At 39.7% G+C, this 15,396-nt stretch overlaps 1 protein-coding gene across 1 annotated transcript in view; it reads right to left on the reverse strand.

Annotated features, from left to right (window-relative positions):
• sdr42e2 (short chain dehydrogenase/reductase family 42E, member 2) overlaps positions 1-7,747 on the reverse strand; it is a 9,506-nt gene extending 1,759 nt beyond the window's left edge. Inside the window, exons 1-11 of the mRNA XM_017421846.3 lie at positions 7,708-7,747; positions 6,788-7,226; positions 6,310-6,405; positions 4,661-4,718; positions 4,379-4,497; positions 4,213-4,288; positions 3,331-3,413; positions 2,207-2,344; positions 2,061-2,126; positions 1,486-1,549; positions 1,302-1,375 (exon numbers count right to left, since the gene is read on the reverse strand). Coding sequence (XP_017277335.1) covers positions 1,302-1,375; positions 1,486-1,549; positions 2,061-2,126; positions 2,207-2,344; positions 3,331-3,413; positions 4,213-4,288; positions 4,379-4,497; positions 4,661-4,718; positions 6,310-6,405; positions 6,788-7,219 — 1,206 coding nt within the window. The 5' untranslated portion in view covers positions 7,220-7,226; positions 7,708-7,747. The remainder of the gene's footprint in view (positions 1-1,301; positions 1,376-1,485; positions 1,550-2,060; positions 2,127-2,206; positions 2,345-3,330; positions 3,414-4,212; positions 4,289-4,378; positions 4,498-4,660; positions 4,719-6,309; positions 6,406-6,787; positions 7,227-7,707) is intronic.
• Positions 7,748-15,396: the final 7,649 nt, after the last annotated feature.

The raw sequence follows: 15,396 nt of genomic DNA on the forward strand, positions 1-15,396 counted from the left end.
CCATCGATCCCTCGGCCTGCAGCTGCTCGAGGGATCGAGCCCGCGGAGCTCAGCTTCGGTTTCGGGCTTCATCACACATTCATGAGGACCCAACGGGCCGCGACGAAGACTCCTCGAGACACATTCGCAGCAGCAGTACAGATGCCTTCAGCCTCCCATTCAGTTCATTTAATCGGTTTTGAATGAAGTAACAATTTAGCTGTGGCACCAGGAAAATGTTGAGAAAATAAAACCTTTTTAAAATGTATTTCAGCTTCTATTTTAGGATTGGAGGGTCTGACTGTAGTGTCGACTGCTGTGGGGGACTTAAACTCTCTGACACGTCTCCACCTGTCCACAGATATGTTGGTCCACTCCTCAGGAACAAACTGCTCCAGCTGTTTCAGCTTTTGAAGGGTTCCTTCTCCAGATGTTTAGATCAGGGCATGAAAGGCCACTTCAGAACGGTCCAATGTTTGGTTCTGGGCCATTCTTGGTGTTTTTAGATCATTATCCTGTTGGAGAGCCCATGACCTGCAGCTGAGACCAGGTTTTCTGACACCGAGCAGCACATTTTACTCCAGAATTTATTGATGTTCTTGAGTTTTATTGGGCCCTGAACTGATTCAGGACACCCTGTGTCAGATGCAGCAAAGCAGAACCAGGACAGAACCGGGCCTCCTTCATGTTTCTCTGCAGTAACAGGGTTTCTTTCTTTGTATGTTTCATTGTTGGATCTGTGAACCAAAAGCTGATGGGACTTACTGCCAAAAAGTTCAAGTTTTGTTCCAAAGGATGTTCTCTCAGAAGCTTTGTGAACTACCTTTGTAGAACCATTAAATGCAGAACAAAAAACAGGGGGAGCAATAAATCCAAACAAAGATTATAAATTAAAGCCAGAGAACAAGTTTAAAGTATTTTAGAAAAAGAAAAAGGCATAAAAAAGGAAGTTTAGTGGGCAAAGACCACCTGACAGTAAAAAGATTTTTATCACTAACAGCGTTCTGAACATTATCAGCTCGTTAAGCTCTTTGTGTGCTCGTTTTATTCACACACACACACAGAAGCATCATTCCTGATGCATGGCAGCCTGGCAGGAAAACTATTTGTTTCCTTGTGAGAAAAAACAACAACTTTATCACGAGAAATAAAATAGGTTTGTCGTCTCAAGATAATGACTACTTGAGATAAGAGGCTTAAGAATGTAAGAAATGCCTCCTTGACTTATTCCTGGATTCCTGATTGGCTTTTCCAGAATTCATCCAAACGTTGGGAAGAAATCTGGTGTCTTAAGACAAGAAAACAGAGAAAAGCGTGATTACCTCACATCTGGTAAAAGGCAGAGGCACTTTTATCACTGGTCGCAGAATCAAGTGTAAATATTCCACCAGGATGGCTGGAAGCGGAGCAAAAAACATCACCTTAGCATCAGAATGACATGTTTTCAAACAAATATGATCTAAAAAAGAACTAAACAAAAAGAAAGGGGAAAGAGGGATGAGGTACCTGCTGAATAGATGAGTGAAATCGGCAAAGTTATGGACGGTTGGCTTTGGCTGAGCTTTTCAAACTACCAGGAAAGAACGAAAAGGAAGTAAAATTCACATTGACTTTTCTCAATAAAACCATTTGACAAGTCCTGACAAAAACAAACAAATAACAAAGCATTTAGTCTTTTAAAAGGGATAATTCAGATGTTTTAAAGTGGAATTCTGCCATAAAAATGCTAAAAAATACTAATATGATACCTGAAGTTTAATTCTGAACAAACTGATGAGCTAACGGCTAGTCCGAGCGCAGCCAAAATGGACTCCTGCTGTCTTAAAACAACTCGAATTTCAAAAGGTTTAAAGTTGTGAAGATTTGCACACAAATTACAAATAAGTGCTTTGATTTTTTTATGTGTTTTTAGCAACATAGTGGATTAATCTGCAGATCAGTAAAAAAAAAGCTCATATTCAGCATGCTAAAGGAACATGCTGCAGTTTTTTGGACAACTCTGTGATTAAAACAATCTGACATTTCTGTCTTTAGCTTTTCTGACAATAAAGCATAAAGAACATCTGCAGAGTTGAACTCACCACAGGTGCCATCCACTCAAACAGGTTGACTGCTTTGCCATCATTGATGAAATAAGCCTGACCGCTCTGAAACAGAACAGGACGCTTCTTAAAACTCAAACTATGGCAGGAGTGAAAACTGGCAATCTGACTTTAAAGAGACTCACTGCGACGCAGCTCCTCTTCTGCGTGAGAGCCTCAGCTGCCAGCCTGTGGGCCAGAACCAGATTATCCACATGGACCCAGTTCATCCTGGCCTCTGGGTCTCCGCACCTGAAGCTCAATAAGCCACGAGCCACGTTTTTCTGGAAACAGACAATAGGTGATAATAAACAGACAGCTGGAGGTCAATTTAGTGATTAGATGTTCTCATGAAGCCCTCAAATCCTCCTTATTTTTGTAAAACTTACACCATCTGCACATTATTGTACTGCTTTTCTAATGCGGATGACTTAAATTCATGTTATTATGGCAAACAAAATAATAATAATTCCAGGAGGTAGAAATAAATTCTTGAGTTTATTGCAGATTTACTGATTAATACCTTGAAGGAACACTTATTGACAGCCACCTTTCATGTCAGAGTTTTAAACTTTTTTTATCTGGCCTGGAAAACACATTTTATTCCTCCTTGTCTGACATGTAGATGGTTGACAAATAAAATAATCTAAATCAGAAAAAAGTCGTGTTGCAACCATTGTGCATGTGGTTTTATTCTTTACAGTTTCAGCCGAATATTATGGTGTGAATAATAAGTTTTGCACCCTGGAACAGTTCTAAATAACATTTTAAGGTAAATCGTACCAAACCTTTTGAACAAATTCAAAGCATGTTTAAACATATTTATGTTAATATGCATTTAATGGACACAATTGCTCTGTAATAGTGGTTAAAGTGGAAGGCAAACTTAGCATTAAAAGCCAAGTGTCTTGACTGTAAATTAAACAGAAAGCAAACATTCATGGCTTCACCTAAGTGCTGTTTGTAGAGGAAAACACTGGAAGAAAAGGCAGCCGTAACTGGATCCCGGCTGAGTCTCATCAATAATGCAGACTCTTCAGACAGGAACACATTCTGCCAGCGAAGCCTCAAATATGGCAAGATGGACCTTTTTTTAGTGACTTCAAGCCCTTCAGATTACAACCATCATGGTTTAATTGTTCAACAATTCATTACTGTTTAAACTCATTTTTGCTTAACAGTTGTGCGTCTGTTTGCTCAGTTTTGCATTACACCCTCGTGTGAAAAGTGCTTTATGAATAAAGTTTGACTGATTGATTTCTTCGCTCACCATCGTTCTGTCAAAATGCCTCCTCTCCTCCGGCCCATAGATGCCGCAGGGCCGCAGGGCGCACGTCCTCAGGACGCCTCCATCTTTTGGACAGAGATGCAGAAACAGATAAAAGCATTTTGATATCAGCACAGTTTCCAAAATGATGCTGAAGTTGTGCAGCAGTGAATGAAGAGCAGAGAAAAATACAACTAAAAGGACTCAACTAAATCCTAAAAACTTCTAGTTCATTAGAAGTGCTGGGTTTTACCTAATTTTACTTTTGTAAATGTATTAGACAGCAACAATTTATTATTTGGAGACTTAGACAGAACATGTCTTTAGATTTCTTTGCTATTGTAAGTCAGATATTAACCTGAAAATTAGATAATAAATTGTGCTGTTTCTTATTCAGAAAAAAAAGACATAAAGCAGCAACAAAGAGAGTCTTAAACAGATGTCTGCTGCTGCAGTGTCTTTATGTTTTCAGACGGAGCAGTGGAAAAAAGCAGCTACATGACCTTTATCCTGCAGTATATAATGAGACACCTTCCACGCTTTACTCTTAATTAAATGTAAGGGTTGATTTTCAACTGATAGGGAGTCGTGTTGCACTAAAGTGGGGGAATGAGCGGCTTCGGGCTTGTTAATAAAAAAAAACATTTTGGAACAAAAAAACGATTAGAATATATCGTTGTTGTGTATTTAAAGTAGGAGTCTGAAACATTAGCATCGACGGGCTCCCGTCTGTGTGACTCTAAATTTAAACTGTTGCCACACATATTGGATGGCACGCTCAGTCGCCATGGTGACCACTGCCACTGTTTCCAACACGTGGACTGCGATCTCCTCTCTATCGCCGCCTCCTTATGTAATCCTGTGCTGTCGCAGATCGGTTCACACCTTTCAGCGAGGACCCGTTGGCCGTCAGGACCATCTTCTCTGCGACCGTTTTAGTCCTGGAGTAGTGGTCGATGTGCTGGAGCAGAGCAGACAGAAACGGTCACCTCACGCGTCAGAGCTGGCAAACGTGCAAGATTCGAGTTTTGTCCAGGCGACCGCGACTCACCAAACCACTGGGCACGTATGACGCTGAAGCCTCATCGCCGTTCACGATGGGTTTCCCATCAAACACGACGTTGATGGTGCTGGTGTAGACCAGTCTGGGGATGCCTCTCTCCTTACACACTGACAGAGTTAGGCACAGTCAGACCACTAAACAACTCCTTTAAACTCTAAATACAAACTGCTTGAAATACAACCTTTTCCTCGTCTTGGATATAAAAGTGCCCTCTGCTTTCTCTATCAAAATGACTCTAAAGAACCCTGTGAGAACTTCATGATTTCTTACCATTTATGATATTACTGGTCCCTCCGATGTTGATCGACTCAATCAGCTCCTTCCTCAGCTGGAGGTCAGACACCACAAGAGAAAATATGCTTTATTAAAAGCGCAAGTGACTCACCTCTGCACACTAATTACATCCCACATCCCTCTGAATCACATCGGCTACAAATGATGTGGATGACAGCCATGACTTCTTCCTCACAGTTCAATCTAAAAATCTTGGAAACCAGTAGAACTGGCGGGGTGTGTTGGGTGTGTTTGGCCCAAAGATGAATGGGTTTTAAACACCAGTATCTGTTTGATCCTCATTTCGGCTAAAGTTATGTTGGGAATCTCACAACTGAACAGCTGACTTAGCTGACGTTGGCAGCATTCCATTTCTGCAGAAATCTCCTCCAAGAGGAACCCACTGTTTGCCTTTAGGCAGAAGAACAATCTTTTGGGATTTGTCATACTTCTTTTTCTTTTGCACAAGTTTGGTCAGATTTACGTGTAGCACTGAACGAGTTTATGGTCTGAAAAAGGTGTCTGTCGGGCGAAAACATTGACTGATGTAAAAAGGTTACACCTAACTGTGACATTAAACTAATATTTTTTTGTCCTTTCTTGTTGTGGAAGTTTGACAACTGCTGGTTTCACTTGGCGCAGTTTTTCTCTCAACGTGCTCCAGAGTGAAAAACATCAAATGTAGTGAATTTATTTTAAAAAGAACCACACAGTGAACATGTTTACTATCAAATGCAGGGCACAGACTGAATATATTCAAATTAAAAACAATCTAAAAATTACCTTTTTTTTGTAAATATTATATTTAATGAAACAGATCAAAATAATTCCAAAACTAGATGTTAATTTGAGGAGATTAGGTTAGAAATAAACAACTTAAACATGTTTAGAAAGCCATTTTTAGCTTGAAATAAACCCTTCTAAATCTATAAGCCTGTGTTATAAATATAATTAAAAAAGAAAGAAATGTAGTTATAATAATGTACCAAAGATAATAGGTGTCTTGATGGTGTTCTTTTAACTAATCTGAAAATAAAAGACATGTTCGAAGTCTTATTAAAAGGAACAAAAAGCATGTGGGCAAATTTAGGAAAACTGGTTTTACTGAGCCAAAACATTTGATAAAATTCCTGCAGTGAGGAGATCGAACGCTTGTCAGAAACGAGCTCGGCTCACTCTTATCGCTCCTCGTGAAGCTCGACTGGCTGCAGGAACCAGGACGTGATCAGAGCAGGAAGTCAGGGGGTGCATTTGCAGAAAGTGCTGCACTTTCACAATTAGGAACCAGGAGACAAATGTTTCAAAACAAAAACCAGCATTTCATTCATTCATTATTACTTTGCATTGCTTATTACTGACATAGCTCTCCTGGTTCAACCTAAACAAGCTGTTTTACTTTGGGTTGTGTTTTTTTGTGACTAAACATAGCTGGAATTTGTAATAGCAGCTGTAGGAGGAAACAGCCAGTCATTCAGGTTGGAGGACTGCTTTGTCTGTGAGGATAATTTAACCATTCAGAGGCTCGTCAATCTGCTTTGCCGGCATGCAGATCAGAATTTAATGAATGAAGTGTGTTTGAACACCGGCTCCTCTTTGAGTGATTAAACGCTGAGAAGATGCAGAAGATGAAAGGAAGGGAAAGTCACCTGCTCTGGTCCGGACATGCCGTAGGAGGCTGTGTGGAAAATGCAGTCCACCCCTTCACACACTTTATAGAGGGAAGAGTAATCCCGAATGTCACTCTGTAAGCAAGAAGGGAAGCAAGCTTGAGACGACAAATAAACAAACCAAAAAGGGATTGTTCTTATTACAGTTCCACAACTCATGTATGGTTCTAAAAAAGGGCAGTCAGCGTAAAGTATGCAAGGAGGTGTGCAGGTGAAACATGACTCATGTCTCCACCCTCTCTGGTCCAGCCGGCATCGGCTCCGACAGCTCAGTCACCTGTGTCTGTTTCCAACCAGAGAGGCTCACCGTTTCTCATGGCTACAGGGAGCCACGAGAATTAAAAAGAAAAGCTTGTGCTGTAGCTTGTAAAAGAGGGTATATATATAGAGAGAGATGAGGTGCAGGAGTTTTAAGAAACTTAACTAACAACAGGAAGAATAAGTAACACAAGGATACCTGATAGAAGACTGCTCCATCAGGAATCTCGTTTGGAGGTCTGTTCAAGTCCATGAGGATCACCAACAACCCCTCACTGGCCAGCTCCTTCCCCAGAGTGAAGCCGAAGTACCCTGCTCCTCCTGTCACCACCACCTTCCCCTTGGAGGAGCCCCGGGCCCCCGCCGCCACCTCCTCCACCAGCCTGGAGGCGGCGCACTCCGGGTTGCTGCAGGTTCCTGCGGTGGCTGTGCTGCCCCTGTGGCGTACGGCCGAGGAGGCCCCAGCTGGAGGTGAATTGTTCACCAACGACTTGCGGGTGACAGAGGGGAGGTGTTGAGGGTGGTGTGCGCCTGCCTGCAGGCGGAGAAAGGGGACGCTGTGGCAGGGAAGCTGCTTCACCTGGCACACAGAGGCCCCGCTTTCACTCATGTTTGAACTGTACACCTCCATGATGATCCTGATGGAAAGAGGAAAAATAAATGAAAACACTGGTTATTCTGGCCTTCAGATCATAGTTTGACTTTTTTCTGGCTCATGTGATGATTTTATTTTTACCTAATGAATATGCCACTCAGCCTTCACGGAAATGTAACCTGACACTTTCATTTAAAAAAAACTTCAGGATTTCCTCTTTAATTTCTAAATTTAGCAAAGAACTTTATATTAGCCTGCTTGTGAATGGTTCAAATAATAAACATTTATATAAATTCTTACACTGATAAATTGTAACTTGTGTCATTTTAAAGTACAAGAAACTTAAAGCTTGCTACTAAGACCATCTTATATTTAATCTGAGCTCATCCTGATAAATCAACCAAAAACTTCTGCTGCTTTTCTCTTCTCTAGATCTGCTGAACTGGTTGGAAATTTAGCAAATTAATAAAAAGTCTGAGTTTGAATCAACTTTCTCAGCCGAATAGTTTTAGAAATTGTCTCACCTTATTGTTGTCCTCGTCCTCTTGTCTCGTCCATACCTATGCCGGCTGCCTTATGAAGAAATGCGGCGCATCCCGTCCCTGTGGTCCCTCCCTAAGCCCCGCCCCCTTCGCCTGCCTGTCAATCACCTGCACGTTCACCTGTAGGTGTGCTGCAGTAATGTCTGCGTGGTGCGCGCAGGCACTGTTTCATGAGCGGCATCCCTGGAGCTTCTCCAAGAAACTTCAGAGAGCATTTAATTTTAAAAAGGTTCATATAAATAATAATACTACAACACCTGAGAATGGTTTGGCCTCTCAAGTGTGGCCTGTTCAGCTAACATGAAGCTGGTCGATTTACGTTTTTTTATTAGAGTTGAAGTAAAATTCATCCATATGTAAAACTCAAATAAGTCCAAAAATTGTCGACTCAAATTGAAGGGTGGTAGTGAAAAATAAAAAAAACAAAAAGTACTGCTAAACTATGTCAATTACACATTTATGAGAAAGCTGAAGAGAATCAAAAAGTATTGTTCATAATTTGAGATAGATGCTGGTATTATCACCACAGAAGCCAAAGAAGAAAAAAAAGAAGAGACAAACTAAAGATCAGAAATAGCACAGAATGATAAAGATATCTTTGGATCATACAGTTACTGTAGTGATATACAGAAAGTAACAGAGTTATCATCATCAAAACTTATTGTTCCTGATATAAAAAAAAGAACTGATATAAATGAGAAATGATATCAAGTTATATAGCCTACTTTATTATTAGTTCCCTTTTTTAGAAAGCCATTACTCATGTTTGTGTGCAGCTATACCTACTATAATGCAAGTTTTGAAGCCATTATTTTTAAAAAAACAAGAAGATGGTAGTGTAAGGTTTCCTACTTTTAAAAATTGATATAAGGAACTCTGGATGGGTATGACTCAATATAAAAATATAAAGATGCTCTAAATTGTAATCATGAAATAGTATCTCATATGATATGATAAGTTATAATTTTGTGTTAGTATCTAAAGTATGTCTGAAATCTTGACGTCAGACCGAACAAAAAGAGACAGACATCATCTGTAACACATTTTAAACATGGATAACAGGGTTTTTTTTGCCTTCCGGAGGTATTTTTTTGTGTTTCATTGGTCTTGCTAACAAGATATGGTTGTTCTTTTGTGTGTTAATGTCACGCTGTCATTAAGTGTGTCCGAGTGAAGTAAAAGGTTTTGTGTTGTTTACCCAGGGTTCACTGCAGAGAGGGACCCTCAGAAAGCCTGGAATGAAAAGGGTTTTGAAAATATGACAGACGATGATCGAGTGGGCACAGAAGCCCACCAAGATGGGTGTATATAGAGCCCAGAATGTTGTGCTAAGCTCCTGGTTGGGGTTAGGAGTTTGACCGGTTTTCTCATTTATGTCAGACAACTTCTGAGCACGTACTTCTGTTTTTTTTTGTTTTGTTTTGTTTTTTTAGTACATGTTAAATGGTGGTGCTTGAAAAGTTAAATATTTTCCGAGGTGGTAATCTTTATCCATCCATTTTCTTTACCTGCTTCTCCTTTCCCGGGAGCTGGGGCCGATCTCCAGCCATCACTGTACGAGAGGCGGTGGACACCCTGGACAGGTCGCAAGTCCATCAGAGGGACACATAGAGACAAACGAGACAAACAACCATTCACACTCTCACTCACACCTAGGGAAAATTTTAGAGTTACCAATTAACCTAACATGCACATTTTTGGATCTGTGAGAGGAAACCGGGCATGGGGCATTTCTGAGTAGAGTTTCCATGTTCTCCCTGTGCACACCTGGATTTACTCTAGGTAAACCAGGTAATCATTATGAAAAGTTTAAATAAACCAACAGGATGACAATTCATTCACACGCTGGTGTACTGAATGGATGAATCATTTGTCTCCCTGAGTTCAGATCAATATGGTGTTTAACACAAAGCATGATTTCCATGAAATGCGTCAAGGTCATCAAGTACAGATTTCTCCTTTGTGCAATATTTAATTAGATCGAGGTGAAGCAAACAGCATCAAGCCTCCTGAGCTCGTTTGTTTTTTGGAGAGAACAGAAACAGAGGCTTCATGTTTTATTTAGCATACAGCAGACAGACTGCTAAACCTGAGCTGACGGCTGAATGTGCCGAACGTAATTAAAGAGAGAAGGATGAAAAGTCTCAAGCAGCCGAGGAGCCGAGGAGATCTCAGGTGGAGAAACTGTTTGGAAATAAACCTCAGATTAAAAAGGACTAATATCACTGTACTGTTCTTGTTTTTTTTTTATCAGTTTATCATTTATAACTGAGGAGACAGAGTCCGACTTCAACACTGGCAGTGATACTAAAATCACAGTGATACATTCATGAAGCCTTTGTTTGTTCTCACAGGACGAAATCTACATACTGCAGCGTTTCTCAGAAGGAACCCGCTTCATTCAGCCAGAGGAGCTGAACAGTTTCATAAAATTATGCTGTTAGTTTGAGAGAAACCTGCTTTTCAGAAGATTTTTCACTATATTTTTGCATTATAGCTCAATGTAACACAAAGTCAGATGAAATACAAAATGCTTTAACTGTATTGGATGCAACTTGCAGGAATGAAGGAGTTTTATGGCGTCGAAGAACAGAAGATATTCTAAAACCACAACGCCAAACAACTTTTAACAGTTTTGAGCGTTGCCTGAAAACGCTTCAGCTAACATGAAGCTAGATTCTTATTGTGTGAATGCTAACTCACTGCAAATTTTTTTGCTTTTAGCTTCAATTTAGATCATTGTAGCTTTGACCTATGATTTTGCTAAGTTTAGTTATCTACAGCTTTTCTAATTTTAGCTATTAACTATGGTTTTACTAAATTTAGCTTTATCTGCTGTTTTGCTCATTTTAGCTTTAAGCAAAAACAATTTAGCTTATTTTTACTTTTATCTATAGCAATTTTTAGCATTTAGTCAAGGTTTTATCTTGTTTTAGGCTTTAGCTATAGTTTTCTACTTTTAGCTTCCAGCTACGGTTTTTCTAATTTTAGCTTTTAGCAAGTGTTTTGCTAATTTTACCTTATCTGCTTGTTTTACCTTCAACATTTCAGTTTCAGCTTCTTTAGCTACTTTAAGGAAAGTCATTCAGCGCTCAATATTCACTCTGCGTTAAGCAGAAAATCACATTTCTCTGTTTTTTTCAATATATATATATATATATATATATATATATATATATATATATGTAAACTGTAAGGCCTTGTGCTCATTCAAAAACAAGTGAAGTAACAAATTTAACAGAGTGAACTTTAAAACCCGACCTGTCCTCAGTCTGTGCCATCTTTCTGCTGCTGCTCATTTGTTATTTCAGCACTCGGTGTGATAAGAAGGGTTGAGTTTCTCTCTCATTAATTGCTGCCCTGAACGCTCATGAATCACAGTCAGCAGGGAGCCGTCCCCCACGTCTGACCTGCTGCAGCAGAACCTGAACGCCGTCTGAACCTATTTAAAAACATCATTTCTTCTCTGTCCGATGGCTCATTTAGACTCTCTGAAAACTGTGAAAAGCACTTTTTTCATTTTCAATAAAATCTTGTAATTGATTATTCATTCATGTTATGGTGCAGAATATAGAATAAACTGGAATAGAATAAATGAATCCTTTATTTGTTCCTCAGTGGGGCAAATCCAGTATATCAGCAGCAAACATACACACATTAAAAACAATAACAATAAAAGCAAAAAACCTCTACAGTAAGGAAAAAACAGTAAATGTAGATCCTAAAACATAGAAATGTGTTAAGTTAAGGAGGAACTGTACAAAATATTCTTTCTATTTGTGGGGAAAATAGGCAATATACAAGAGCAAAGAACAGCATGAATGTACACAGTTTATTATGTAAACTCTTATTAAAAAACACAAGTGTTTCAAAGTGATCCATCTGCAAGGACATTAAGTCATACCCCAGTTAGTCTGGGGACTTTTAATGATTGTCCAGGATAACTTAGACAATAAATGATGTTGAACCTGTCGAACCATTCATTGATAAAGATCTTATCAAAAGACATTTTTAACATTGGTTATTATAAGCACCATAATTCTAAATGTGCCCAATAAAATAAAAGACTTTATGTTTCTGAAATCTAAAGCTTAGCATACCCTGAATGAATGCATATCGCCCGCCGCCTTTTGAACAAAGAGCATCTTATGATGAAAAAGGACAGAGTTAAAGTCGTTTTGGTCAAACCTCATGAATGACGTCAAGCAGAATCTTGTAATATTGTGAGATCTTCGGAGAGTATATGTTAGGGATAATGCTCAGCTACTACCACACCAAACTTCAGCTTAATGTCTGTAAAATGGACTGAATTAGAGCCATTTTTGTGTCTGTGATGTCAGTGAGCTGTGGTTGTCATCTTGAATTGGGTTGTAGATGTACATCCACTGCTTCATTTCAGGGACTTTATTTCAAATCTGCCCAGTGGTTCATAAGAAATATAACAATTACACAAACACAGACATGGGCAAAAACATTATCTTCTTTGCCTTTGCCACTCTTCTTCACCACATGTATGTTCCCAGAAATACAGTGCTGTTATGAGCTTTTTCAACCACCAGGGAGTGCCAGAAAACAAGGTTTACACAGTGTTGTTAAATATCTTTGTTTCTCTTTTTTTCCCCCCCATGTTCAGACCAACTGTGTCAACCAGTGTGATAAGATGAATATTTGATCAGTTTAAGAGACTTTCTCAGACGTTTGCACTCAAACCCAAAGCAAACGATATGATATCTCTGCTGCCGGTGCCTCCTATCTGCTGCTGACAAAATGAGATGATGGCAGTTCTGCGCAGTTGACTCTAAAAAACCCACTTTCATAAGGACACCATGTTCTTTGCTCCAAAAGAACAAGGCTAACTCTGTGGAAAACGCTGTGGAAACTTTCAGGGGAAATTTGCTGCAGATCAGATGAAAATCACTGCAGAGGTGAGTTTGCAGGAAGGTGTGTGTGAAGTAGGCTTTTGACAGCCGAGAAGCAGCTCCAGAGTTGGTATGGAGAGGCTGATGTGTGTGGTGGTGGTGCGGGGTGGAGAAATGGGAACAAAGAGCCGTCACAATCAGACAGAACATCCCTACAAACCCGCTCAGTGAAGCTTCAAGCACACTGAATGACAGGGCCATGGTTTCAGGTGACTGAAGGGTAGAAATCCAACCTGCCGCGGAGACAGAAGTGAGCTGAGGTCTGTGTCACTGTGATCTCAAAACGATATATATATATATAAATCCTAAATAAATCAAATAAGGGATCATGTCAAACTAATCATTAAAATCTGATTATTACCAACATATCTCATAATCCACTGGATTTTAATGAAACTACAACTTATTAACCCAAGTCAACAGCTAATTGACCTTAGCCAACACAAAAGTGGCTCTAACTCAGCCAATTTTATGAGTACTGAGCTAAAACTTGATGTGGTAGTCGCTGAGAGTCACCCTCTGAGCATGAAATCTCACAGTATTGTTTGAGATTGGGCATAACAGCTACAATTCTCTTACTTCTTAGCATAGCACGCATCCTTCAAGGAACGCCAGGCCTTTATTTTTTCATTGAAACCACAACGCAAAGAGGATTATCACTTTTTTTCACTTTCCCTTCATGAAGCGGGAGCGGTGAGGTCACGCTCGCAAGAAAAAAGGAAAACCTTTAAAGCTCGAAAAGGAGGATTTTAAGTTAAATAAGCTCATTCGACCTTTAACCTCCCAATAAGACTTGCGTGATAAAGTGAAGTAGCTGAAAAACTGTGGCTGTGCCAGCGAAAGGAAATAAAGTGTGAGGGAGCAGAATAATTTGATCAAATCAAGGAAGTTTTGTCTGTTTTATGGACTGGTGAGCTTTTAGACTTAATTTATTCTAAACCAGAAGTGAATATCTTAAACAAAAATGAGAGATAAAAAAATGAAGACAAGATCCAACTTGATGGTGGTGCAGGACACAAAAGTCATAAGATAAAAAGGTAAGATTTTTCCTGGGGAGACTAATGTCTGCAGCTAAAACTCAAGTCAGTTTGGTCAATCGTTGTTATTTAAGTGGTGGGAAAGAAAAATCCCTTTCCATGAAGCCAGCTGAGGCAGAATCTGTGGGAACATCTGTCCACAGTCCCTCATTAACAACCTTCCCACAAACACGACTCTGCATGAGGCGGAGAGAAGATGGAAACGAGATGCCGCAGCACAGGATGCATTTTCTATTTGGTTTTATGCCACAACTTTTACTTAACTTCGCCTGTTTCCTTTGCTGACCCCGTAAATGAGTTCGTTAGAGGGGAGGAATGTGCAGAATGTGTGTGCAGCTGCATAAATTAGACAGCAGGAGAAAAAAAAAGAGAGACAGGAAGAAGGAAGTGTTTCTCTGTGACCCCCACTCAGACATAAACACAGAGAAGGAAATTACAATCAGCCAACAGCAACACTCCTGTTCGTGGAAGCAGAAGAGAATCTGAAAGCATTTTCAGGATGAAAGGACTGACCATCCTCAAAGGAATGCATATCGCCCGACGCCTCTTATGCCAGAGATTTAAACTAAAATCATCAACTGAGGCGAGACCTCAGAGCTGCAGCTGTATTGGTCAAACCTTGAAAATAACAATATGGCCCCACAGCCAGCTGACCTCAGGAAACACATAAGCATGGAAGTAGCTGAGCATCATTCCCAAAACATACTCCATGTGCTACACATTGTGCAATGTTTTAGCTTTGTCTGTTAGCAAAATATCTCATGAACCACTGGATGAATTTTAATGAAGCTCTCACAAAGTAAAGAGGATTTTAGCAACATTGACTGCTATGTTGAAACTCCTCACAGCGCTTCAGTTGTTCTTCATTTGTGTTGTTTTATAATTATTTGTTGTTGTATTTAAGTGGACACATTGTAATATGTTCCTGTTATGTAATCGTTCATTTCCCCGTGAGAACACAGTAATAAAACACCTCCAAATCGAAAAGACGCAGTGATGCAACATCTTACATTTACACCTAAAATACCAGCTGCTGATATCCAAAGTTTGACAGTGTTTTGTAAACAGCTGACTAATATGTAAATCCAGAAATAAGTCTTATTTTTGTTACTAGCCTGCATTTTTACTTGTCTTTGCTTTTTTTTGACGATATATTTGAAATCATAAAAAAAGAGAATTATGTGGTAAGATGGAGAGTGTGTGACATGCAACTACATGTTAAATACCTGAACAGGTGATCAGTGTTGGGCTCGTGTGTTCTTCTGAAGCGTTCTTGTTGCTGGTGAACTACACGCTCCTGATGTTCAACAGAAGTGCTCAGCTGAGCCGCTCCTGGTCCAGGTTTTCCAGATCAGCTCAGTTTTGTTGTCTGGACGCTCTCACAGGTGCTGGCTCTAATTTTCAACCCAACGCCAAATTGCCCTGTTTGATTAATCTGCCCTTTTATCTCATAATTGGCCGCGTGGATTAGCAAGATCTAAGGTCTGCGCATGAAGAGCGGCAGTGATTAATGGACATGGCTTCTCAGAACGAACCCTAATTCAGCATCAAAGACTAAAATAAATCTTCAAATAATCTCCTATACATTCCTGGGAGTTGATTTTTGTTTTTCAGCTCATCATTTGATCGGTGAAAATGTTTTAGTTCCTCATATTAGATGTTTGATCATTTGGTGAAACTGGAGCATTTTAATGTGAATTTAATGAAGCATTTTG

This window comes from Kryptolebias marmoratus, linkage group LG12 (assembly GCF_001649575.2).
Source record: "Kryptolebias marmoratus isolate JLee-2015 linkage group LG12, ASM164957v2, whole genome shotgun sequence".
Taxonomy (NCBI): domain Eukaryota; kingdom Metazoa; phylum Chordata; class Actinopteri; order Cyprinodontiformes; family Rivulidae; genus Kryptolebias; species Kryptolebias marmoratus.